The sequence below is a fragment of the Pelodiscus sinensis genome, chromosome 23 (assembly GCF_049634645.1).
Source record: "Pelodiscus sinensis isolate JC-2024 chromosome 23, ASM4963464v1, whole genome shotgun sequence".
In the NCBI taxonomy this organism is placed as follows: Eukaryota; Metazoa; Chordata; order Testudines; family Trionychidae; genus Pelodiscus; species Pelodiscus sinensis.
In genome coordinates, this window is record NC_134733.1 from 7354046 (window position 1) to 7378973 (window position 24928).

The 24928-nt window shown below is 43.0% G+C and overlaps 1 protein-coding gene across 5 annotated transcripts in view; it reads right to left on the bottom strand.

Moving 5' to 3' along the window:
• UBR4 (ubiquitin protein ligase E3 component n-recognin 4) overlaps window positions 1-24928 on the bottom strand; it is a 133145-nt gene that overhangs the window by 42785 nt on the left and 65432 nt on the right. For 2 of the 5 annotated variants that reach the window (XM_075906477.1, XM_075906473.1), the window contains 22 exons: window positions 23933-24070; window positions 22655-22776; window positions 20643-20754; window positions 17878-18008; window positions 17559-17736; window positions 16349-16453; window positions 14859-14996; window positions 14126-14300; window positions 13178-13274; window positions 12682-12789; window positions 11780-11896; window positions 10459-10668; window positions 9492-9641; window positions 8306-8533; window positions 8077-8155; window positions 7417-7659; window positions 5709-5877; window positions 4678-4822; window positions 3800-3885; window positions 3480-3567; window positions 3158-3351; window positions 421-660 (listed from right to left, as the gene is read on the bottom strand). In XM_075906477.1, the coding sequence (XP_075762592.1) occupies window positions 421-660; window positions 3158-3351; window positions 3480-3567; window positions 3800-3885; window positions 4678-4822; window positions 5709-5877; window positions 7417-7659; window positions 8077-8155; window positions 8306-8533; window positions 9492-9641; window positions 10459-10668; window positions 11780-11896; window positions 12682-12789; window positions 13178-13274; window positions 14126-14300; window positions 14859-14996; window positions 16349-16453; window positions 17559-17736; window positions 17878-18008; window positions 20643-20754; window positions 22655-22776; window positions 23933-24070 (3253 nt within the window). The remainder of the gene's footprint in view (window positions 1-420; window positions 661-3157; window positions 3352-3479; window positions 3568-3799; window positions 3886-4677; window positions 4823-5708; window positions 5878-7416; window positions 7660-8076; window positions 8156-8305; window positions 8534-9491; window positions 9642-10458; window positions 10669-11779; window positions 11897-12681; window positions 12790-13177; window positions 13275-14125; window positions 14301-14858; window positions 14997-16348; window positions 16454-17558; window positions 17737-17877; window positions 18009-20642; window positions 20755-22654; window positions 22777-23932; window positions 24071-24928) is intronic. The other 3 variants (XM_075906474.1, XM_075906478.1, XM_075906476.1) reach the window with 3 other exon arrangements.

Below are 24928 nucleotides of genomic sequence, written 5' to 3' on the forward strand. Positions count from 1 at the left end.
GATCTGTGGCCAGATTGCAAACAATGAGACTAAAACAAAACACTGAGTAGTGAGAGACTCATCCAGTGAGCACCATCCATCCTGCGCAATGACTGAGACTCAGGTCATGTGGAAAAAAACCCAGGATGGGATCATCAGACGACATCAACAAAAGCTCCAAATTAAGATCCCATGGGCAACTTTAATTCTGGCATTTTCTAGTTCCCAAGGGCTTGACTATGCAACTTTTTAATTTTTTTTTATTATAGTTTTGGATGTTCTATTTGGTTTCTGTTACTTGGCAATATTCACATTGTATCTCTGAAAGCCTGTTTTATATTTGTGCACTATGATTCTGATTTAAACAGGCAACTGAATGTTTGCTAAGCATCTGACATAGTAAACAGTGATAGGCCCTGGCTGGAGGAATTATAGACCCACCTGCACTTGTGGCACTGATACACATTCTCACCACAGTTCCCACACACCCCAGGGTTGGCTGGGACAGATGCGCTGCATCGAGGGCACTGCAGGGTTTCCGTGGAGGCCTGGTAATTCTCATAGAAATCTGCAAATTCAATCATCAAGTTTGAAGCCACAATGGGTAGCGGCAAGTCAATCTTCACCTCTGTCTGGCCTGGGGTCAGCTGTACCTTTTTGGCTTTGTGCCAACGAGCAGGCCTGGGAAGGAGAGAAAGAAACATTCATTTAACAGAACAGTAACCTCTCAACCACACACACTGGCGCCGAACACAACTATCAACTCAATATCTATTTTTAACAGGATGAATGGAGACCAGTTCTAGGATTCATTTTCTTAGCTTCTATATTGATATGATATATAGCTAGAAATTACACTTTAACAAGCCATTATACAGGTTGAACCTCTAAAAATCAGGACTCCCTCGTCCAGTGGACCACAGATGTTCCTGGACCACTGAGTCCTGGCTAGGAGACACAGTGGCAAGAGGGCTGTAGGCTTGGAGCTGCTGGGACCGGGGCTGGAGCCCTAGTAGTATAATCAGGGCTGCGGCAGCCCCAAAAGTGGGGCTGGGAATGCGGCAGCCTCAGTGGCAGGGCCGAGGCCAGGGATGTGGCAGCTGCAGCAGCCCCAGTAGCAGGGCTGGGGCCAGGGACGTGGCAGCCCTGGTAGCAGGGCTGGGAACGCAACAGCCACGGCAGTCCCAGTAGCAGGGTCAGGGCCTACAGCACAGCAGTCAGGGCAGCTCTGGTAGCGGGGCTAGAGACACATTAGTCCAAGTTGCTGGGGCCGCAGCAATATGGCAGCCCAGTGTGGGGAGGGGACAGCTAGGGCCAGCTGCGGGGAGGGGAAGCGGTAGCAGGGGACTTCCCCTGGTCCGGCAAATTCCCTCGTTCAGGACCGGTCAGGTCCCGAGGGTGCCGGACCAGAGAAGTCCAACCTGTACTCTTTTCCACAAGAGACTGTTTAGCTGTTGATGCCTCATGGAAAAAAAGTTAATTTTACAGACATTTTTTACCTAAGGATTTTCACCTCTTTATTAATAAGGACCTCAGTAAGAAAACAGGATACTTCTTTCTAAAGATCTCATCTGCTCCTACTTCTTAGTGCCAAGATGACGTTAGAACCCTCTCGTTGTGATATAATCCTCTCCTAGGAAGCCATTTGTGATGTCACTGAGGGTTAGAATTTCTAACAAACAGCAGGAATAGACTAATTCTTACACTAAAAGGATATGAGTCTGGTGAGGTGGTCTCCAGAAGAAAAGAAAAATATATAAGCAAATGTGGGTTAGGCTCCATATAAAGTTAAAAAGGAGTGCTTTCTAATGTTTAAAGCAGGATATGAGAGTCAGGTGATCTGGATCCTATTTTTAGCTCTATTAATGACTTCTCAGGTGGTCTCAGGTCAGTCATTTAACCTTTTTGCACTCCAGTTACCCCATCTGTAAGAGTGCCAGAGATGGGGACAGGGTAGCTATAATCCCATTGGGACAGCAGGGGGCAGAGGTAGAGAAAGGGACTCATTTTATATATATATATATATATATATATATATATATATATATATATATATATATATATATATATATATATGAAAAAGTTTGCCTGTCTGTGTGTGTCTGTCCCCCAGCTGGGGGACATGCACACTTCTCTTAGCTGTGCCTGCTGCAGCGGTCACCTGGCCCCAAGCTGCTGCAGTGAGAGGGGGCTGGGGTTGTCCTCTCAGAGGCAGCCTGCATCCTGAACCCCTCATCCCCAGCCCTACCCCAGAGCAATGATTTAAATTAAGAAAACCAAAAATTATTTGAGTTAAGGACCCAAGGAACACCAGGTCAATCTTCATGTATAGAACAACAAAGGGCTGCGGGATAGTAGACTGGAGACATGAAGGGGTAAAGTAGTAAGACTGGGGCAAGCAGACTTTTCGAACTCCTCAACTAGGTTAGGAAATAGAGATTTAGCTCCGAGGAATTAAGGAGCTGTAGGTCAGCTCAAGGACACAATCCTTCTACAATTTCAGTTTAAAGGACACATCATGATGTCTGGAAATGACAAATTACGACACTATTTATTTAAAACATTTCTATTGTCATTTCATATCGTGTGCCAAAAGAGGGGGGCTTATTATAGGCAAGGATGAACAATCTGTTTATCTCAGATTCATCAAGAGATCACTCTCCATCTGTGAGGGCCTTCTCAATTCAAAAATCCCAGGAAAACACAGGTTTAGGTAGTATGTAAGACAGACCCTTTTCTCAAGACTCATCTGCTCAGGGCATAGCCAGCACCTTCAATGGTACATCATTCAACTCTTCAATAGGAAATAGGATTGGAACCAATATTCATTATCTTCATTTTCACTTTATCTTCATTCTAAGTCCACATCACCCTGTTGCAGGGACAGCAATTTCATGCCAATAGATTTTCTATTCTGGGATCAAATGGGTCCAAGAATTTTACAGCCTAACCTATTGTGTCAAATCTCTTATCCCCACCCTTCAATAGGGAGAAGTGAGTTTCACTAAGTGCACACCCTGATCAGCATGCCTTAGCTGAGGAGCTAGAAGTTGAAATCAAGTCCTCTTGTTCAGGAAAGGATCATATCCTACTCCAGAAACAATCTGCATCAAATCAAACTTGTATTTTGGCCAAGAAAAATATCTGGACACCACTGTCAAAGCTAAGAAGTACATACTTGTTTTTCAGCTCCACTATGGCCTGCACTGTCCTGTTGTTATAATAGAGGTTGATAGTCCGGACCATTTTGGTCCTTTTCAGATCTCCAATCTTCACAGTCACTTTGCTAATGGTGTGGCTGCCAATTAGCTTCACCACCTGCTGAGTAGTGGTGTACCGTGTATCCACCTTGATGGAAGACAGCTTGATGTACTGGGAAGAGAAACAAGGGTGCTATTAAAATCCTCAGCCAACAAATGGAGAAACATTGCACATTAGACTGCTATAAAAGCTGAGATCTCTACAGTTGGAAGAGCACCCAAATAAAGCTGGTCACTTACACAGAATGGCACTTCTGGATTGTTGCAGACAAGACAAGGATCACTTTCCAAGTAATAGCCATCGAATTCCACCAAGCCAGATAGCGTGCTGCATAGAGAAAGCATTTAAAATACCTATACTTTGGCATTCACTCTGCTTTAAAGACAAGTCATTCAGACAAGCGGAACAGATTTAGTTTGATTATTTTCTTAAGACCAGTTGCAGCAAGTGTGTGTTTTCAGCTGAGGACTGACCCTAATCACTATTTTAATGAAACATTTACACACCCTTGTAGAGTGCAGCTGAAAAGTACTTAAAACGTACTGGAGGAAGAACTCACTTGTAAATGTTGGAATTAGGATGATTGGTAAGGATGTGGTTTTGGGTCCTGAGGATCTCAACGGCCTTTTGGGAGTATTCCTTCAACTGAAATACAGTGAAATAAGTGAGATGGGTGAGGCAATCGTCTTACTTGACCAACTTCAGTTGGAGACAAAAGTTAAAAAGCGACTTGGGCAAGTAACCACATAATCTTTTCTGCACCTTCCAATGTGATTCCAAAGCCAAATTTGTGATTACAACCGCCCCGGACAGACATACAGCTTTTCCCTTCTTACGGCCTTTCAGTTCCATAAAGGATGCATGCACTAGAGAGAGACAAAATTTCCCTGGTGCTAAAATTAGACTTTTACTGCAGTGATGATACAACCCTTAACAAATGAGATTACTGCCAAATGTCTGTGGAATGCTCTCACCTCTTGTGCATATAAATGCACAATTACTAGAGCATCCCATAATACTACAGGCCCTGAGAAACATACTATTTGCCCTTCTTTTAGTTTAATAATAAAGACTATAAAGTACTACTTAGACTTGAAGGCGATAGATACCTATAAATTAGAGCTGGCTGGGAAATTACTTTTTTTTGTGAAAACTTTTGAAAAAGGGCTTTTTATTTTTGTCAAAACATCTCTTCAAAGTTTTATTAGTTTTATTGAGGAAGTGTTTTTCAGTGGGAAAAAATCCATTTTTGGGAAAATTAAAATGAAGTTTTGATGAAAATTTCAACACCGAAATGTTCCATCAAAAATGTTTTAACAGCACATATGATCAACTCTAGTCATTAAAGTTACCCGTAACCCCTTGAGAATGGGCATGCATTTGGGAAAAAATAAGTGAGAGAGACCCTCACTCAACTGTCCCAAGGCGACACCTTACCTTTTTCTCAGTCTGCTGTGTTTTCAGAGAGAAGTATCCCAGGAGATCCACAAACTGGGCAGCCTTCCGTCCATAGGCTGGGAGTTCTGGCCATATTGACCACATGAGGTCTAACAGCAGCTCTTGCTGAGATTTGTTTGAGTTCCTGATGGATAGATTACAAATCAAATCTGTTTGTGGAGATCGGTTTATATATATGCTTTTTGTACCCAGCTCTCATAGGATGCACAAAACAGATAGGAAACACTACAGTTGGTCTAGATTTCTTCAAAGTACCAAATAAAGTTTGATACATAACTCCTCCCTCCTCCAGTGCACTAAGTCTAGCACCTTGCTAAGTGGTTCTGTGACAACTAGCCATAGAAGAAGCTGAAGGAGTTCAGGCCATTTAATTTTGCCCTGCGTATAAATGATCATGTGCACCACTTGGTAATAATATTAGTATGCAACTCGCTAGAGTAAAGAAAGCCATTTTCTCGGGAATTCCAAGCTGTACGGAATGGAACAGATAGCTCAGACTCCACACAGCAGAAAGAGAATATTCCCGTCAGGTTATGATCAAAATCAATGCCAGCAAATGAGCCAGAAGTACTATTAACTGCATAAATGGTGGAAACAGGTCCTAAAATGATACTGTCTGCCGGAGGGGTCTCAAAATACATATTGAATCATAGAACACTAGAACTGAAAGGGACCTCGAGAGATCATCGAGTCCAGTCCCCTGCCCTCATTGCAGGACCCAGTACTGTCTAGACCATCCCTGATAGATGTCTATCTAACCTGCCCTTAATATGGGCAACTTAGCACCAAGACTTCAGACAAATAAGTGCTTTGTCTGTCCATCTTAGACTCACTCTATCCAAAGGAGATTACAGACTATGTTGTGACTTTCACAGCATCGAACACAGACAGAACCCAAGTACTACGAAGTGACAAGTCTATGCACTGTAATTCACCATATAATTTTATCTGCCTCAAAGGATCTATCTATGAGAAGATTTGTGGCTTTGGATAAGCCCATTAGCACACACCTGTATATGTGGAGTGCCAAGCAGTGTGCCTGCCATCGCACAGAGGAGGAGTTGGACTCCAGCAAAAAGCAGCGCAGAAACTGAATAAGTGTTTCCTTATCAGCAAATTTATTCAGCTGATTCACCAGAGCTGTGCACAGCTGGTCTTCTTGGCTGCCAGAGCTCTCTCCTGGAGAACAGCAAATGACAAGTCAAAAGAGCACAAAAGAAACAAGATGGCTTGAATGCATCTCAAGTTGTTAAATGTATTTTTCACTGAAAGCATGGTAGAAGAGACACACACACACACACACACACACCCCCCCCCCCCGTGGGAACTGCAAGTGTTCATGAACAACAAACAAGTTTCTGGGTTGGAACTACAGTAGAACCTTATATACAAAACACCAGAGGTACAGACCCTCAACCACAACCTTATTTGGAACCAGAAGTACACAATCAGGCAGCAGCCGAGACAAAAAAAACCAAATACAATAAAATGCTGGGTTAATGTAAACTACTAAAAAAAAAATAAAGGGAACGCAGCATTTTCCTTCAGCATAGAAAAGTTTCAAAGCTGTATTAAGTTAATGTAAACCTTTGAAAGAACAACCAAAATGTTTTGTTGGGAGTTATGATCATTTCAGAGTTAACAACCCACATTCCCAAGGTTGTCTAACTATGAGATTCTACCATAGTTCTGAATGAGTGCACCCTCCATCTTTAATTCCAGGAAATGGAAGCTAGCATCTGTAACTAATGAAAGCAGTGAACATCTGAAAAGCTGCCAGGGAGTTTTATAGATGTATTGTATTCTCAGGAAGATCCATACCAGCAGCTCATCCTGCTGCCAGAATCGATCTCCCCAAGGGGTTTCCTTAGGGAGAGTGGGGAGTGGAAGGTGCCCTGTGTAATAATGACGTGAAGCACAGCACTAGAGTGTTACACAGTGGAAAGCTGGGGAACGTGGAGCTGTGGGTTCAATACCTACAAGAACCAACTCCCTTTAAACTTATTCGCCTATGCACACAAACCCAGAGATGAGGGACAGGCACTAAGAGGGGCTCCCAAAATCATATGCTGGCCCTGAGGTGAGAAGTTTGAGTGCAGACACATAGGAGCTGAGCGTGCAGCTCCAGTAGTTGCTTCAACTCTCACCACATCATCACCTAGGAAGTTTGCATGGTAAGAACTGTGATGCTAGCACAAATTGCATATACTACGATCCCCATTTGAATTACAGATCCAGGCAATTTATTAAGCATTGATGAAGGGTCTGAGAATTCCTCAGCACTTCACATTTATTTCTCCACCAATTTTAAGGAAGCTCATCTCCATTCCTAACCCATTCTGATAAATGTGAAAATTACAATAAAATTGGCCTTATGTCCATAAGTGTGTTTCTTCATGTTGCCAAGAGCTGTGCATGTCTCAAAGCTGAGCAAAAGTGTGTTTCTGTTACCAGAATGTAAGAACATAAGAATGGCCGTACTGGGTCAGACCAAAGGTCTGTAGCCCAGTAGCCTGTCTGCTGACAGTGGCCAGCACCAGGTGCCCCAGAGGGGGTGGACCAAAGACAATAATCAAGCGATTTGTCTCCTGCCATCTCTCTCCAGCCTCTGACAAACAGAGGCCAGGGACACCATTTCTATCCCCTGGCTAACAGCCTTTTATGGACTAGAAGCAGAACAGGACAACAGTACAAATAGGCTAACAGCTTGCAGCACACCTTCTCGTTCTTTTTCCTTTTCTTCCTTCTTGCTCTTTTTGGTGGAGGATTTGCTCTGCGTTGCTGGCTGCCCAGTACCTGCTGCTGCTGGAGCTGATGCAGAAGAGGTGCTAGATGATCCAGAAGATGAAGTCACAGGCAGCACTTTACTGCCACACAAAGCGCAGGACAGCAGCTGTAGAAGAACTGGGGACACTCCCTCATCTACCAGAAAACTCACTTGTAGGAGAAAATAGAGAACAGCTGTGGAGGGAGGAGAGAAAAAGTTTAAATCTTAATAAAGTAAGTTAAGAGAACCCAAAAAAAGTTATTCTGAAAGACAGAAGAACCTCATTTACTTGACTAGAGAGAGGGAAGATACGATAAGTGGGACATTTGCTTTAGGCCAACGACAATGCCAGGAACAGAATTATGTCTCTCCCCCCCGTCCAGTGCTATTCCCATTAGAGCCAACACTGCCTACTTCATTTCACAGAACAGAAGCTACCAATGAACACTGATCTTTAGGGTTATAAACCAATCCTGGGGAACTTCAAGCTGACCTCTCCCACTTTCTGTTCTCTAGAGCTAAATGTCAAAATAGAAACTCTTTCAGCAGAGAGCTGAGAAAGCCTCCTTACACCCTCTGTTCTCCAAAATACTGTCAGGGAGACAACTCACAGTCATCTTTAATGCAGAATTTCTGCCAGTTCACTGTTCGCTGCGTGGCAATCTCTGCACAAGCCTTCAAGTGTTCCATCTGAAATGCAGAGTAGCATGGGATTAAACAGCACGTCAATTCTTCTACTGATGTCACCACTTTTTTTTTTAAATGCAGCATGCCTCTCTATATACACATATATACTATAAACATATCCTTTTTTTCCTACTGAAAGAAAATTCTCCTTACCAGGCTGATCAGTGTATCGTACTGTAGGGCAGAGCCTGAACTTGCAGTGACCACACTTGCCCGAAGATAAATCCCTTGTTCTTCCAGGAGTTTTTTGATACCGCGAATATGAGAATCCAAAGTGTGCAGGTCCCGGAGCTGGCGGTACTTCTCCTTTGAGCCACAGATGAAGAGCAGGAGTTTACGGACTTGGCGGCGTACAAACGGAGTCTGCTGGATCATCAAATACTAGACAAAACATAAAGCATTAAATATAAATGCTGTGAAATCAACAGTGCTTGATCTATATTACAGCAGTCACAAGATGTCAAGGTAACATGAACTATTATTTCCACAGTAAAAGAGGAAATGGAAATGCATTTAGCAGCTTCTCAGTTTGAACGTGCTAGGACCATCAACATAATGAACCTTGGGCAGAAAAGAAGCTGCACAGTAATGTTATGCAGTACTAGAACTAGAGGGCATGAAATTATATCCTGCAGGTTCGTTCCATGCATAGTTACACACAAGGATCGTCGAACTGCAGCGAGCCCTGCTCGCCAGACACGCTGTCCGGCGTTCTGCGCATGCGCAGATCACCCAAACCCGGCTCTTCCAGGTTACAATCTACTCGCCATGGGTGAGTAGACTGTATTATTTGTTGAGCCCTGGTTATACAAGCTACCTATGAGCTAAGTCAGGTTAATGGTCTGAACAAGCCCTACTAAAGGAACCTTCTCTTGAATTAACTGCTGCACTACAGATTATGACAGAGGTGGGATGCTGTGTGTCTGCCTGTGGAAAACAGGCATGCGTATGTGTGCATGGGGAAAACTCACAAACCTAAGCTACTAATTGAAATAAATGCACATCCCAAACCTATAATTTGTTTTAAAGAACATCAGTGAAGTACTAGCAACAAATCTGCATTCTAGATCACGAGTGATTCTAGAGCAACAGAGTGTTGAATTATGGCTAGCAATGGCAATACTATTATTGCAGCAACCTCTTCCAGAGATACTTGTTTGGTATAGACATATACAGTACTGAAAAGCTCTCTCTCTTACCTGGTGGAGCAAGAAAACGATCTCAGACTACTCACGCCAGAGACAGATCCCTCCCAGGGAGGACACTATTATTACTTCCGTTCTTACTACACACAAATCCTACATCCCACTTCTAGGAGTGCCACTTATTCTTTACCTACCTCAGACAGGAAGTAGAACCAAGAATGATCGAAGATGGGTGGTGGGATCCGGGAGTTCGTGTCAGCAATTTTCTTGATTTGATAAGGTAATCGCAGCACCATCTCTGTCAGAAGCTGAGTATAAGCCTCAAAAACATCTGCAGCATGACCCTGAAGCCAAGAAACTCAGTGGGTTAAGCTACACTTAATGGGGTATGAACACTGAGCACTCAGCACTCCTAGCTTCCAAGCATAGTAAGCAAGGAGGAAAACTAATTTGTTTTCTATAAATCAGAATGATCCTTATTGCTATACCATTTATTCTCAATAGCACATTTACAACTAGGATGAAAACCCTTGATTGGCAGATGAACACAAAAGCAGTGAGTCCCTATGGTGATAGCAATAAAATGAAGTGATTACGGTACAGCAGGGTTTTCCTGTCCTTAAAAATGTTAACATTCTATTCTTCAAACTAGAAAGCTCTTTATCGTTTAATTATGCTTCCACTGTACTGCACCTCTGTGTAAAACAAAGACTTGACACCAGAGGAAGTTTACAAAAGACACCATGGTGGTGGAACAAGCGTAGGATTTAGGCTTGTAAATCATGACTGTAATTCTTCCAACAACTGCCAGGGAGAACACAGCAGTGGTTTGTGGATCTTTGCGTGCCAAACAAAAGAAGTCACCTGATACAGCAGTGTCCCTTCAGGAAGATGAACACACAAACCAGAGACAATGACTGACAGCAGTGCCGACAAACTGCATGGTGCAGGAATGCAACTACAAAAATAGCTCTGGTGTCAGAGCATCAAGCAGTCCCAAATGTCTATGAGGACTGTAAGAACTCAGGAAGACAAATTTGAAATGGATGGAGAGAGACACATGCTAGGTAATCCTACAGCACTTTGGCAATGAAGAGCTATATGCCTCTGGCTAGATGTTGATGCAGGTTACAATTGATGATGGCATGGTGCCAAACTCACCTTGACGTATTGCCGGAGAAAGAAGGGGCCCATGTCAGGTGGAGAAGAAGTAGTGTGGGGTTTCAGCAGCTGACTGGTGGTAACAGGCTCCTCATCATTCTGCTGGCTTTTCCAGTATTCCAGCAGAGACTTCAGAACATGCAGACAGTAATCTACTGCTCCAGAGCTCAGCAATGCAGCAGCTGTAGCACTGGAAATGAGGGACGAGGACTGAAAGAGGGGGAAAAAGGTTACTCCATTCCTAAAAACTAGTAGTTTCAGTAATGAGAACAAGGCATTTGCAGACATCGGGGTAGGAGGACACTGAAACTTTAGAGGCAGCATTCATAGTTGGAGTTTGAGTTTCTTTTAAAAAAAACAAACCCTGAAATATTTACAGAGCCTCTTTTGAACAAGCGCTTAGTAAAGAAAAACAAATACAATCTCCTCCTAAGTCTAATCTCCCCTCAACACATGTGCCAGAGGCCACTGAGCTGTGGATTAGAAGACTACGTTGGGGTTTTGTTGGTTTTTTTTTAAAGTGGGATTTCTATTTGTTTATCTGGGATTTGGCCAGCTGGGGGTGAGCACCGCTCAAGAAAGAGTCGCTGTTGCAGATGCCGCTCAGAGGCTCTGCCCCACCCAGGTATTACTCCACCTGCATTCTACAAGACACGAGTTTTGATTTCTGCAGGAAGCTCAAGTGAATAACAAAGGCTAGAGAAAAAGCTACTGTAAATAAAACTATTAAAGCAGCCCTGTAAATCCAAACAAACCCCACAGCTCATAAGCTCATTAAAATTTGATGCAGTTCAGACTAAATTTTTAACCTCTGCGCTTTTTTATTAATCTTCTTCCCACCACACATACTGTTTTTATGCATTATTATACCTTTTAGCAACAAATATCTAAGGAATCCTCTTAGCGACTTTTACGTTGACACAGCAGCATACTGCTTTCCAATAATCACATTACAAGTCCCCTTTAACCACTTCAATGCCAAGGTGGTTTAAGTAACCTTTGCTAGGCTATTTTAAGTACCACCTTTATCTGCTGCCTTTACTCCAAATCAACAATGGAATTTAACTCAGCCACGACCACTGGAACTAGCTTATCCAATTTGTCATGCTAGTTTCCCCTCTTTAATTCCAGCCTGGGTTTTCTTCCATGACAGCCAAGATGCAGCAGCACTGTAGATTCTCCACAAGGTTACACCAAAGCACTTCCACTCAGGCTTAGTTCTAGGATATCCATTTCAGAGAGTATCCCCTTAGCCACCCATCCGGGTGAAAGACTGGGCGTAGCAACCTTGCAAACAAAATTTAAAAGTTCCAGATTGTACCTCACAAATGGAAGATTTGGATCCTGACTTGGTTCTGGACATAAACACGCTAAGCAGCCTCATTACTACCAAGTGCACTTCATTCAGGGCAGAACGTTCATTCTTCTTAGACACATCCTGCAGAGAGAGAGCGAGAGAGAGTGAGATCAGTCACTTTCTACAGCTGTTCAGCTACATTCCAACTCTAAGATCCTGGGAACCTGTTTATAAATGACAGCATGGCAACAATGGATGTTAACAATGTAAATTTCCTGACCACAAAGCATATATTTACTTACTATATATCTGAGTTTATGCCTATCTGTCTGCTCATAAGACTGTTTGTTCAAGAACTCCTACTGAACAGTAAGAACTAGGACCACCAAATCTGTTCTGTAGCTTTCTCTTATCATAATTTACAGCAAGGTAAAGATTTGGTTGTGCCAAGATAATGGGATGTGCATGGAATGTGATTGTTTCTTCTCAAACAGAAAGGGATTGGTTGCCTCCTGCCCCTGCCATCTCCCAAACCCCCCATCTTTACTCCTGAACTCCTCCCCTTTCCCTGAGCCCCCACATCCTCAAACTCCTGCCCAGACTCCTGACCTCCCCAGCCCTGAAGGACCTGACCAATGCCAGGATCATCATGTAGTACTGAATAAACTGAATGTTCTGTGTCGCTGCCAAAGCCAGTTCTAAGAGTCTGAGCACAATGGCAACAATTTGTAATGACATTTCATACCAATACCGGACTTTCCAATGGGAGTCACACTTCTATACCACCTCTGTCCTCACAAAGTAAAGCAAGTGAAATAAAATTTCAGAACAGGTATTTAAAATACTACTCTGCCACAAATCCCCCCAAATGGGAAGAGAGTCCATCCATAAACTCTAGCAAGCTGCATTTGCTTACACCACCATACCTTCTTATCCATGCACAGTTCTGCAATAAGTTGTGACAGAAGATTATCTAAAGCACCCTTGTCCTTCTCATCATCGCCATCTAAGTCTGTTGTGAGCATCAGAATAACCTGGAAACACAGAAATTGGGAGAGGCAATAGAAACCAGGTTCTATTATCAAAGCAAGAGGGAAAAAAAACCCTCCACGGAGGAATCCCAGATTCAGACACATGAATTATGTTTATACCATCACATCTGATTATTAACACGGTCATCACAAAAACCTATCTGCTTGAATGGCTCAGGATGTTAAGGAGGTTTTAGGCATACTGGTAAGAGACAAGGAATCTTAAAAGCAATCTATAGAGAATGATAAATGGTCTCCATACCTAACTAGAAAGGTCTTGTAATGTGATTTAATTTAGTGGGTTGAGGACGGTGGAAAATGTACACACAGAATTTTGTTGAAAAAACGGTTAGAACAATAGCATCTCTTGATCTTTCTTTCAGTAAACTACCTGCATGTAAGGAATGGCACGGACGCCTCCAACGTTACGCAGCTGAGGTAAGGTCTGCAACAGCCTCTCCAACAGCATCAAACGGACCATGTGCAGTCTAGAAAGTCAGGAATCAAGAATCAGATATGAAGCAATGACATTTCAGACATCTTGTAATAAAAGTGAAACCCAAAAGGAATTACAAATGGGACACACTGACATATCAGCTAAAACTCAACTCCTTAAGAGCTCTGAGGTGACCAAATTAGAAAAGACAAATTACAGATGCCAGAGGGAACTTTCACAGGTAAATAATGCCAAAGGCATCAGAGAAAGAATTCAGTTGGTACTCTGCTTTAATGTTTTACCCAGCACGATTACTTACTTGCCGAATGAAAATGACTAGGGACATGCATCCCAAGTCCATTCCAATCTGCAGACGTGGGAAAGTGATTCAGGTCAAAGAAGAAGGGTAAAAGAAATAAACTGCAGCAAGCCTGTTACAGGCTTCTTTTTTTTTAAACCTTTTTTTTCTTTTTAAGAGTCTAGAGCATGCTTGACAGATACTATCCTCAGTAGACTATATCACATTTTCCCACTGAATGTCAGATGTTACAAAGACTTAACTTTTAGTACACACACACTAGATGTATTAGTCTAACACTCAGACTGTTTATCCCTGAAAGTACAATTCCTCAGACTGACGAAGTCTCATGGAAAACACAAGTGACGTGTTAGAATGATAGATGCCTGGATGCAAACAATGGCTTGCTCTATACAAAATTGCTGGAGATGAGCCAGGTAGACTTTTGGCCTCTGATATCTTATCACAATTATTTGTTATTTTCTGTGGATTTATATAAACTCCTAAATCAATTTCCCTTCATCCCCCAATGAAAATGCAACAACTGACACGCATGGGTAGGTCCGCTCTGCTTTATTTCTTAAAAGAAAAATAAAGGTCCATACCTATTGCTGGTGTGAACATCTCCTTCAGCTTCCCCTTCACCTTCTCCTTCAGAGCCATCCCCTTCCTGCTGCCCAGTGGTGGTACTAATGGCACCAGTGCTTGAACTGACACTGCCTGGCCCAGCCGGATGGCCCTCAGCTGTAGTGTCACCATACGCACTACTGCGGCCAGACACTGATGAAGGAAAGATGATATGAGCAAAACTGAACATGAACTGCACTATGCCGCATAGCAAACTGCAAAGATAAATAACTATTTCTGTAGCAATTATCAAACACCACACAGCATCTGAGTGTGTGAATGGCCTGTCTTTACATGTCACCCAACGTGAGAGCTTTAATTACGAAGAGTCAATATAGGAAATTTGTGAAATGAATCTTGCATATGCAATTTATAAAGCACTTTGAGAGGAACATTAAGGCAGTCCAGATACCCATACTGTGCACTAATAACTGCTCCAGGTAAAAATATTCTTGTCTCTCATACACCATCATAAAATAACTATGATGCAATCATCTAAATAGTGCGCAAAAAGCAGGTACTGTCCAAACTAGTCACTACGGGGTTATTTTGAAATAAGTTCTTTTGAAATAACTCCCGAAATAACTACTTTGAAATAAGCTTATTCCTCTTCACAAGCAGGAGTTATTATTTCAAAATAGCAGGCTTGGTAGTGTGGACACACGCCATGTTGTTTCAAAATAACGGGGGACATGCCCTAAGTGTTATTACCACTGTGCTCGCCAGCCACTGAATCCACTGCACTGCCACCACTCTCAGAACCCACACTACCACCATGGTCAGCTGGTGAAGTCCGAAGAGTAGAGCCATCTGTTGCCGCTGTGCTGCCTTCATCATCGGATGCTGGAGCTAAGAGAGTAACGAAAGCTGTTACAAGTAAAAACACTGTCTTTAAGCAACTCGAACAGAGCACTTTCTAAAGAAAAGCCGAGAGTGACTTTTCTTTGGTTTGTGCGTCTGTTTTCAGTAACCAATCAAGAGAATATGGAAATGTCCCTATTTCTTACACTTCAGAGAGGGGTAGCCAAGTTAGTCTGTAACAGGAAAACCTTAAAAAACAACAAATAGTCCAGTAGCTCCTTAAAGGCTAACAAAACACGTAGATGGTATCATAAGCTTTTGTGGGAAAAACCCACTTCTTCAGATGACCCACAAAAGCTCATGATACCATCTATGTGTTTTGTTAGCCTTTAAGGTGCTAGCAGACTATTTGTTGTTTTTTGAGGTTTTCCTATTTCTTACATCTGTTTGGCAGCTCTGAACAGAAAGGTGTCCTGAGAAGTCTGGAGGGTCTAACTACAGAAAAAGAAAACGTTCACACCAATTAACTGAGGAGAAGTGTTACATTTGGGTGCTTATTTAAGCAGCTCTACTATAAGAAAGAAAAATTTGGTAAAATTATTCTCAGATTAAAATACTTCAGAGCATAGGAAGGCCATTACACACTATCAAAAGCACCTTAAGCCAACTATAGCAGTGCTCTCAATATCAGAGAGAAACCATGGCTCAAATTTTCCAACAGAACCACAGACTAGGCTCCATCACTGCAAAGTCATTGGGCACTGCATTAAATTAAATATCTGCATGCACAAGTGAGGATTATTTGCACACTGAATAAATGGTATCAACTAGGATCTGTTAGTACAAGTAGTAGTGCTCAAAAAAGTGTGTGCATGAGCTTTTGTTCACAAGCAATGGAAAATATGTTTTGAAAGGATTGTCCTGTGGTTTGAGACAGACCCAAAAGTGGTCCTCATCCTTAAACCTTCCTAATTAAAAAAAGAGTCTGGATAGATTCATAATTTAAGATGTTGATATGCCACATCAGATCTGCCTTCTAAGTGTAAATGTTCAAAGTGAGCAGAGGTGCCCTTACAGAAGAGAACAATTCACAAGAGCTCAAAAGCAGAATACTAATAAAATCTAATTGATCTCTTGGGTTTCACAGTAATCTACATTTTAGCTAAGCAACCTGTGAAGCAAGGGGCTGGAATAGCTTCCTCCTGAACTCCAGATTTCTGGGGCTGATTGTTCATTTTTAAAGCAAAGAACCCTATGATGGTTACTGCAAAGGCAAACCCTGCTAGGCAAAGCCATATTAAAAAAGATTAAGTGGTCTGCAAGAGGTAGTGTAGTGCAGCCAATACAGCTATAAGTTCAAGATGCCCTTAGAGAGATGATCTCTTCTTGTGAACAGTTACCTGATGCTGTGGTATCGGAGAGTGTGCCAGCATCAAGAGATGAAGAGCTGGGGGCCTGGCCAGACAGCCCCAGGCTCTGTAGTCCAAGTGCACTGCTGCTGCTCCCTGTAAGAGATGAACACACAATGCTGTCAATAAATCCTGCCTGCACAGGGCCTAGTCCACACAAGCTGGGGTGTAAATTATAGGGAGTTGTGGCATGCACTAATTGCACTGTGTGGACCTGCTGGTGTGCGTGACAAATTCCCTAATGCATGTTAATGTAATGCTATTTCAAAACCATACTGTGTTAATAGCAGAGCCTCCACAGGCCAGTTAGCTGCACACCATGCCCATGCTCATAAGAATTTATGGGCCATCTGGTAAAAAACTAAGGCACTGGTGTAGATAAGCTTTCAGTATGACTAAGACTTTTCCTTTAAATACTTTCAAGGTAACACACACAGGACAAACCTCAGGCTCGTTTACATCTATCTTCACATAACCATTCGTATCTCTAAAAAGGGTAACTGGTAAGCATCAAACCGAGTAAACTGGCCCTCACCCTGGTGGGTACGGGGCTGTTCCAGCTCAGTAGGAGTGGCCCCTGTCGATGGTGGGTCCAGCCCAACCAGAGCATGCCATGGGTGGGGATGCTCCAGCCCAGTCGGTGTTTAAGTGGTTAACGAGTTAAACATAACATTTAACCAGTTAACTGATTAAACAGGATTTTACACCCCTGCCCCTAATTCCATCTTGCTTGTTGTGCTCTATACAAGTCCCCCAGCCAACTATTCCCATCGTCCTAGTATTTTCTCTCATGCCAGCTCTTGTACTTGGGTGCATTTTGCCTCTTCTCCTATGCCAGCTGGCCACCCACTACTCATTCAAGTCCCTTCTTAGAGAATACTTTCCCCACAAAGATAGCAATATGTACTGAACAAAAACCTAAAAATACATGTAACCAATATCTGCACTAGCCCTTGACCCTCTCATGGCTGATGGTGCCCCTCCCCCATCAACCGCTGTACTCCCCAGGGTCATGAGGAGTAAGAAAAGTCAAGATGAAGGGTGAGTTTCTCCCACTGACCTACTGTAGTGGGGCCATGGCAAAAATCTGATTTAAGGTACGTCAACTCCAGCTATGCTATTTACATAGCTGGAGTTGAGTATCTTAAATCAAATTTCTCCTCCCGTGTAGACCTGCCCTCAGACGACATGAAAATCTTACCTTGCTGATCTTGTTGCAGGCTCAGGGCAATGGCTAGTTCCACCATTGTTTCATCGTCTGCATCTGGAGGAATGTCCAGCATGGGTGGGAATCCCTCTGCTCCAGCCAGGAGAGCCTCCAGAGGAGAAGGATTGCCATTATTCACATTTTCAGAAGTCTCCAGCACCATTGACTCAGACTAAGGAGAAGGAACACAGTGAGAGCTTCTACCAGATCTCCCCCATCTAATGGAGCGCTAATGGAGCGCTTAGGGCTGAACAACCGCAATTCAGTATTTTTTTTTAAATAAAGACCCCAAACAGAAGAACTCTGGGCTTACCACCATCTCAAAGTCCCCGTGATCCACCTCACTTTGCTCCTGGCTCTCTTGTCGAATATGCTCACCATTTGCTATCCCAGAGCTCTGCATTTTGTCTTCTGCGTCGTCGTCGTCATCATCGTCCTTATCTCCTGGGCCACAAAAACGCCATTCACAATACACACCCTTTCCTCATCCCTTTCTCTACACACTAATGTGTGGAGCAGCAGGCAATGCTGACCAACACACCAGCGTTTGTCCATAATCTCAGAATTCTGCAAGGCTACCTGAGAGACCCAGGGTATTTTCCCACTCTCTTGCTCTACTGGCTAGCAAAAATTGGGGAGACTGTAACTGAGGAAGAATGCTCAGCACCTGCGTGCTTCTAGGCTTGTAGGTAAGGAGCAGTACTGATAGGACTTCACAAAGACTTGGGTACAGTCATCCTCATTTGTGAGGGGAGGCAATGACATGAAACCACAAGGAGAGGGAATTAAGGGATTCATCTTCATGGATGCAGAGGATCCCCCCCAAAACAGACGGAGAACAAGGGAAAGCTCTATGATGTCTAGAATGTAAAAAAAGCTCCCTGTTACAATGGCACTACTCCTAGGTCATTCAATCATAACAGGCTGACTTGGGGTAGTCGGGAATAAGGGTATGTCTACACTACAAAGTTCATTTTAAATAACAGAAGTTATTTCGAAGTAACTTTAATAGCGTCTACACAGGCAAACCGCTATTTCAAAATAAATTCGAAATAGTGGAGCCCTTATTTCGAATTTGGTAAACCTCATTCTACGCGGAGTAACACCAAATTCGAAATAGCTATTTTGAATTAAGTGCTGTGTAGACACTTAATTCGAAATAGGGGGCCCTGGTGGCCACTCTGGGCACAACCAGGAAAACTTACTCTCCTCTCCCCCAGCCCCAGAGCCATTAAAGGAGTAGATCCTGGCCACAGTGCCTGTGCCAGCTCCAAGCCTGCCAGCCCAGAGCCAGCAGTGGCCACTGCGACCCCTGACCCAGTGGCCCCAAAACATGAGACAGCAAGCCACTGGCAGCCAGCCCTCCACCGCTCCCCAGGAGCAGTCTGCCAGCTCCTAGGAGCCTGACAGGGGCTGGAGAAGACAGGCGCCTTCCTGATCCAGGGTGGAGCTCATGGACCTTATTCAGGTTTGGGGGGGATGCCCCGATGTTCTTGATCTCCGCATTAGACAGAGGAACGCAGCCATCTATGGCAGGATAGCTGCCAGCCTGGCCACCAAAGGCCACATGTTGGTTATTAATTTTCTCGTGCTTTCACTGCATATTAACAGTCCTTTTGAATCCATCTAAGAAACCTTCAGATTTTGAAGGATGAGCTATACAATGCTAAAGGGAAGGAGAGAACTTCCAAAATCCCTCGTGTCACCCTCTCCCCACTCATTACTTGCATTTTTGGGAAAAAACATTCTTGTATATAGAAGAGGAAATCTGCCATGGAAGGGCCAGTGGACTGGTAATGGGGGGGGAGAGGAGAAGAGAAAAAAGTCCCATACCAAGTCCAAATCCCCTGGGTTGGCAATAATTGTTTTGATCACTTTTCCTTGGCCTACATGAAATACATTGGCTGACTTGGTGGTCACTGTTCTAGTCTCAGCGGACATACCAAACATTCTGATTTAATTAGCACTGATGTCACAGTCCCATCTCTGTATGGCTTTTTTTTTCCCCCCGTCTTTTTCTCTTCAGCATCGGAGGACGTGAATTGTAGCTCATAAAAACTTATGTTCTAATACCCTAATAAGTCTGTTAGTCTTTAAAGTGCCATCAGATTCCTTCTTGTTTATACCAAACATTGGATGAGTACATAAAGAACTCCCTTTACATAGGCGTGGCTACTCCAGAATGGGGCAGAAGTACAATAGTGGGAAAGAAACCTGCACTGTCCTCTACTTAATCACAGACCAGACACTTTGTCTCTACTATGGAGCCTTCCACTAGTAATTAAGTTCAAAAATATTTCGCTCTTGAATGTGCTAATTTTAGTCTGAAGCAAAAGTTCGTGGACAACTTTTAAACCCATAAAAGTACAGACAGAAATGTTGATACAGCCCACACTATAGTAGCCAGTAATAGAGATGTAGCCGTGTTAGTCTGGTCTTGCTGAAACCAAAGACAAGACTTTGCAGCACTTTAAAGACTAACAAGACAGTTTATTAGGTGATGAGCTTTCGTGGGCCAGACCCACTTCCTCCGATGAAGCTGTGGAAGAAAATTGGCATGACCATATATACCAAAGGGATACAATCAAAATAAGTGAACACATAAAATTGACAAATCAGATTTTAGAACATAGACACTAACCTCCCTCCCCCTCCCCTTCTAAAATCTGATTTGTCAATTTTATGTGTGTTCACTTTTTTTGATTGTATCCCTTTGGTATATATGGTTGTGCCAATTGTCTTCCACAATTTGATCTGAGGAAGTGGATTTAGCCCACGAAAGCTCATCACCTAATAAACCATCTGGTTAGTCTTTAAAGTGCTGCATAGTCCTGTCTTTTACTATAGCAGCCAGACTGAGTAAAGGGCATGACATTATAAATAAAGTGGAGGAATTACACACGGAACTGATAATGCGACAGAAGATGTCAAGTAGAGACATCAGGTTTGTGGGTTGTTTTTAAATGACTGGTTTCTCCCCTGGCGAAGGATGAGCTCACATCACATGATCTTGTATGAAGTACTGTTCATAAAGTAGTTCAGATTAGTCAAAAGCAGAGATGCGAGAGTGCTGCGTACCCATGGGCGTGTTGCTGCGAGGAGAAGATGGCAGTGTCACATGTCTCCGTTTGTTCCTTGGCCTCAGCACTCGAATTAAAGCTTGTTTACAGGAAAAGCTCACTGCAGGATCCTGCAATATAAATAGACTGGTCATTAACCTTCTCATGCTTTAACTGCACATTAACAGTCCTTATGAACCCACCTAAGGGTTCATCATGCAGACTTATAGCACAGCCATTGCCTTCCCCACTGAAACACTTCACTGCTCTCTAAGGGTATGTCTACACAGCAACATTATTTCCAAATAACTAATGTTATTTCAAAATAACTTCGTCCCTGTCTACACAGCAGGCAGTTATTTCAAAATAATGTCGAAATACTGTCAAGCTGGGGGACTTTTTACACCAACTCCTGTAACCCTCAATGTACGAGGAGTAAGGGAAGTCGGGAGAAGAGTGCTCTATTTCTAAATAAGTGCTGTGTACATACTCCAAATTTCAAAATAAGCTATTTCGACTTAAGCTACGCAACTGACATAACTCAAAATAAGGCATGTAAATTGAGCTAAGTCCTGCTGTGTAGACACACCCTAAGGCAATTATTAGGTATTACATGGAGTCCGAATTAACCAACACCCGGTAATCCGACACTCCGCTTTATCAGACCCTGCAGCTCCTGGGAGCTGCAGGGTCGGATACAGCGCGGGCCGGGAGAACGGCCCCGCTTGCTGCCCCATCGCTCTCTAGAAGCAGCTGCTGCCGCTCCTGCAGAGGACGTCCCAGGCAGAAGCGGCATCAGCTGTTCCCTTGCTCTCTAGGAGAAACTGCTGCTGCTGCTGCCGGGACAGTGGAAGTGTACCGGCAGGAGCGGCAGCAGCTGTTCCCTTGCTCTCTACAGTAGAGTCCGTATCATCCGAAATATTCGGTAATCCGACCATGTGTCGGTCCCGTTTAGGTTGGATGATAGGGACTGTACTGTACTTCTTATCCCTCTCCATGGTACCACATGACTAGCCTACACATTCATTTCCTCAGCAGTCAGTTTTGTGGTTTGAGCACTGGGTCTCATTCTTTCTGCCCATTCAGATTATATTGGTTTTTTTTTCTATCAACTTTGAGCTTACACTATCTTTCATCACTAGGAATATGGGAGTATGCCAACTGGCATACTGAACTGATACCATAGGAACATCCACATCTCTTCTGTCCCAACACTCCTCTCATATTATGAAAAGGACAATATATATCCAATATGTTGGATATCGGAGGAGGCTCTAGCAAATGGCTGCTTTAAAAAAAACTGGGAATCCATAGGCTTGAAATCCACACGCACCTCACCTACACCCACACACCCTAAAGGTTTAATTTACTAAAAAAAGAGCTTCTAGCCATTAAGATTGAGAAGATGACCTTAAAAACATGAAAGGCATATAAAAGTAACTCAGTATCGTCTGAGTTTGCAGATATGATGAAACAATAGCTCCTCGGAACTTTCCCACTCCTTTCAATGGGGCTGTTGGTTAGAACATATAATGGCTACCAATTAAAATGTCAACACTTATCTATGTTACTGCTGATCATAGCCAAAACAGCTATTGTGCTTAAGCCATCTCTCACATCTATGTAGGAGCCAAAAGTCTTCAGCTTCTTTACTGCCAGTTTCCTTGGTTGTGTTCTCAATAAAATTAAGTTAATATCAAAATAAAACAAATTGAATTTCACATAAAATTAAATGAAACCAGGGATACCACCCATTATTCACGGTCACAATTCAACAAAAATCTCCATTTTATAAATGTATCTGAGACTGCCATTGCATATCTAGTGCTGCAGAATCTAGGGGCCTGACTGCAGATGTTGCTAGAGACTACACAGGGCTTTGACCATACAGTCTCCACCACACACACTACTAGCCTTTTCCTATCTACCACCCTAAGTCTCCTCACACGGTCTCGGTGATACAGGAGAAATCAGCATACAGTGACAGCAAGATTACAGGAGAAACCAGCATATGACAGCAAGATTACGTACAGGACAGAGTAACATTTGCATGTAAATCTTAGATGCTGTATTGATACAATCCAGTTCACATGTGCAGTATCCATGGATAATGTCCACTAGAGCATTGACCGTGGCTTCAACATGCGTCAGACCTAAGTAGGAAAGAGAGTGTAGGACTGTGAATTACTACAGAGACTAACGTAAGAACACACATACTGGGTCAGACCAAAAAGTCCATCTAGCCTAGAATCAGTGTCTTCTGACAATGGCCAATGCCAGGTGCTTCAGAAAGAACAGAACAGGTAATCATTAAGGGTGTGTCTAGACTACAGTGTTTTTTCGAAAAAAGTGGCCTTTTTTCAAAACAACTTCCCCTGCATCTAGATTGCTGCCACGTTCCTTTGAAAGTAAATCGAAAGAACGCAGCAGTTTTTTCAATCGTGGAAAACATCATTGTACGAGGAATAACGCCTTTTATCGAAAGTGCTCTTTCGAAAAAAGGCACTATGTAATGCAAACTCTGCTTTTTTGAAAGAGAGCATCCAGACTGCCTGGGTGTTCTCTTTCGAAAAAGCGGCTCGCTTTTTCGAAACTACTGGCTGTAGTCTAGACGCTCTCTTTCGAAAGAAGCGTGTAATCTAGATGTACCCTAAGTGATGCATCTCCCCTTGCCCATTTCTAGTTTCTGGAAAAAGAGACTACGGACACCATTCCTGCCCATCCTGGCTAATAGCTATTGATGGACCTAACCTCCATGAATGTATCTAGCTCTTTTTTGAACTCTGTTACAGTCCTGGACTTCACCACATCCTCTGGCAAAGAATTCTACTGTGTGTTGAGTTAAGAAATACTTCCTTTTGTTTGTGTTAAACCCACTGCCTATTAATTTCATTTGGAGACCCCTAATTACCATGATTGTATAAGCTTAAGTTCTGCAGGAAGGACCCCTTTGCTTACATTTGCCTGTAAAATGTCAAACACGCTGTGTTTAACATTATAAAAAATAATAAAACATGAAGACTAAAATAAGTTCATACAGACACATTACCAAATAGTATAAAAACATTCTAACAGAACCAAAAACATCCATCCTTGAAGTGAGGCGCATAAGCCATCGCTTCTTATGTTTTTTTGTATTTGTTCACTATGTAAAAGCATTAGATCAGCATTATTCATATCACTTACCAGGAAAATGTGCAAGCAAATATCAAATCACTTCTCCCCTTTACAAGCTTTGTTCCAGATGGGCTGCTTCAAGAATACACACAGCTCCACTTTGGAAAATGACAAGGTTCAGTTTTAACATACCTGGCAAGCAGGCAGGGGCGAGGAAGGCATTTTTGGGTTTTGATGCATGTAGCTTCCAGAAATGATTGACAAGCTGGGTGATGAAACTACACCCCTCTCCTTCAGTGTGTTTCTGGGCTTCCTGTCCTTCACCTCCCTCTGTGAAGGAAGGAAGTAACTATCAGAACCATGCAGATTCACAAATCAGGTTTCCACTCACAGAAAGTTAGGAAAAGTATACTACTTCGCTGTTTTATGCAATGGGAGAAAAAAGTGACAAATTAATTTAAATCTGGAACTCTTATCATGAGCTGGAAGTGGTGCCTACCATTTCTGATATGACCTACAATGCTCTAAATAGCCTAACACTCAATTACCTGAGAAACTGCCTTTTCCCTCCCTCCTCACCCCCAGCTATCTGTTGGGGGATACGAGATCTTCTAGGCATCTCTCACTGTCAGACCTGAGGCTTAAGATTGCAATGGTTAGCAGGAGGGCAGTGGAGAAGATGTGATAGCAAGCAAGGCACTACTAGGTTTATTTGACACTGACTACTGCAGAAAGGCATCCAATATCTTGGCGAGGAATAGGAATGTTAAGTAGCAGTTAATAAGTTAATCAATTAGTTGATAAGGGATTAGCTCCCGGGGGTGGCACAAGCCAGGACTGAGCAGTCCCAGCTCATGCTCGGTCTGGGACTGCTGCGGCTCTGCCTTTTAAATGTAATAAGAACCGCCAGACTCTTACTACATTTAAAAGGCAAAGTCGCAGCGGGGGACGTGACACAAGCAGAGCCACAGTAGTTTTGAGCCAGCTCCCCCCAGCTCCTGCTCCCCCCCTTGTTGCCTCTGATACAGAGGAAGCAAGGGTGGCAGGAAGCAAGTAGTAAAGTAGTCGCTTATAACCCTAGTAAGAATAGCAACCAAATGTCTAAAGAATGTAATCCTCACAGTTGTCCCTACCACTTTTATTTGACTTTACTTTTTTTTTTTTTTAAAGGAGACCCCATTTAAAGCG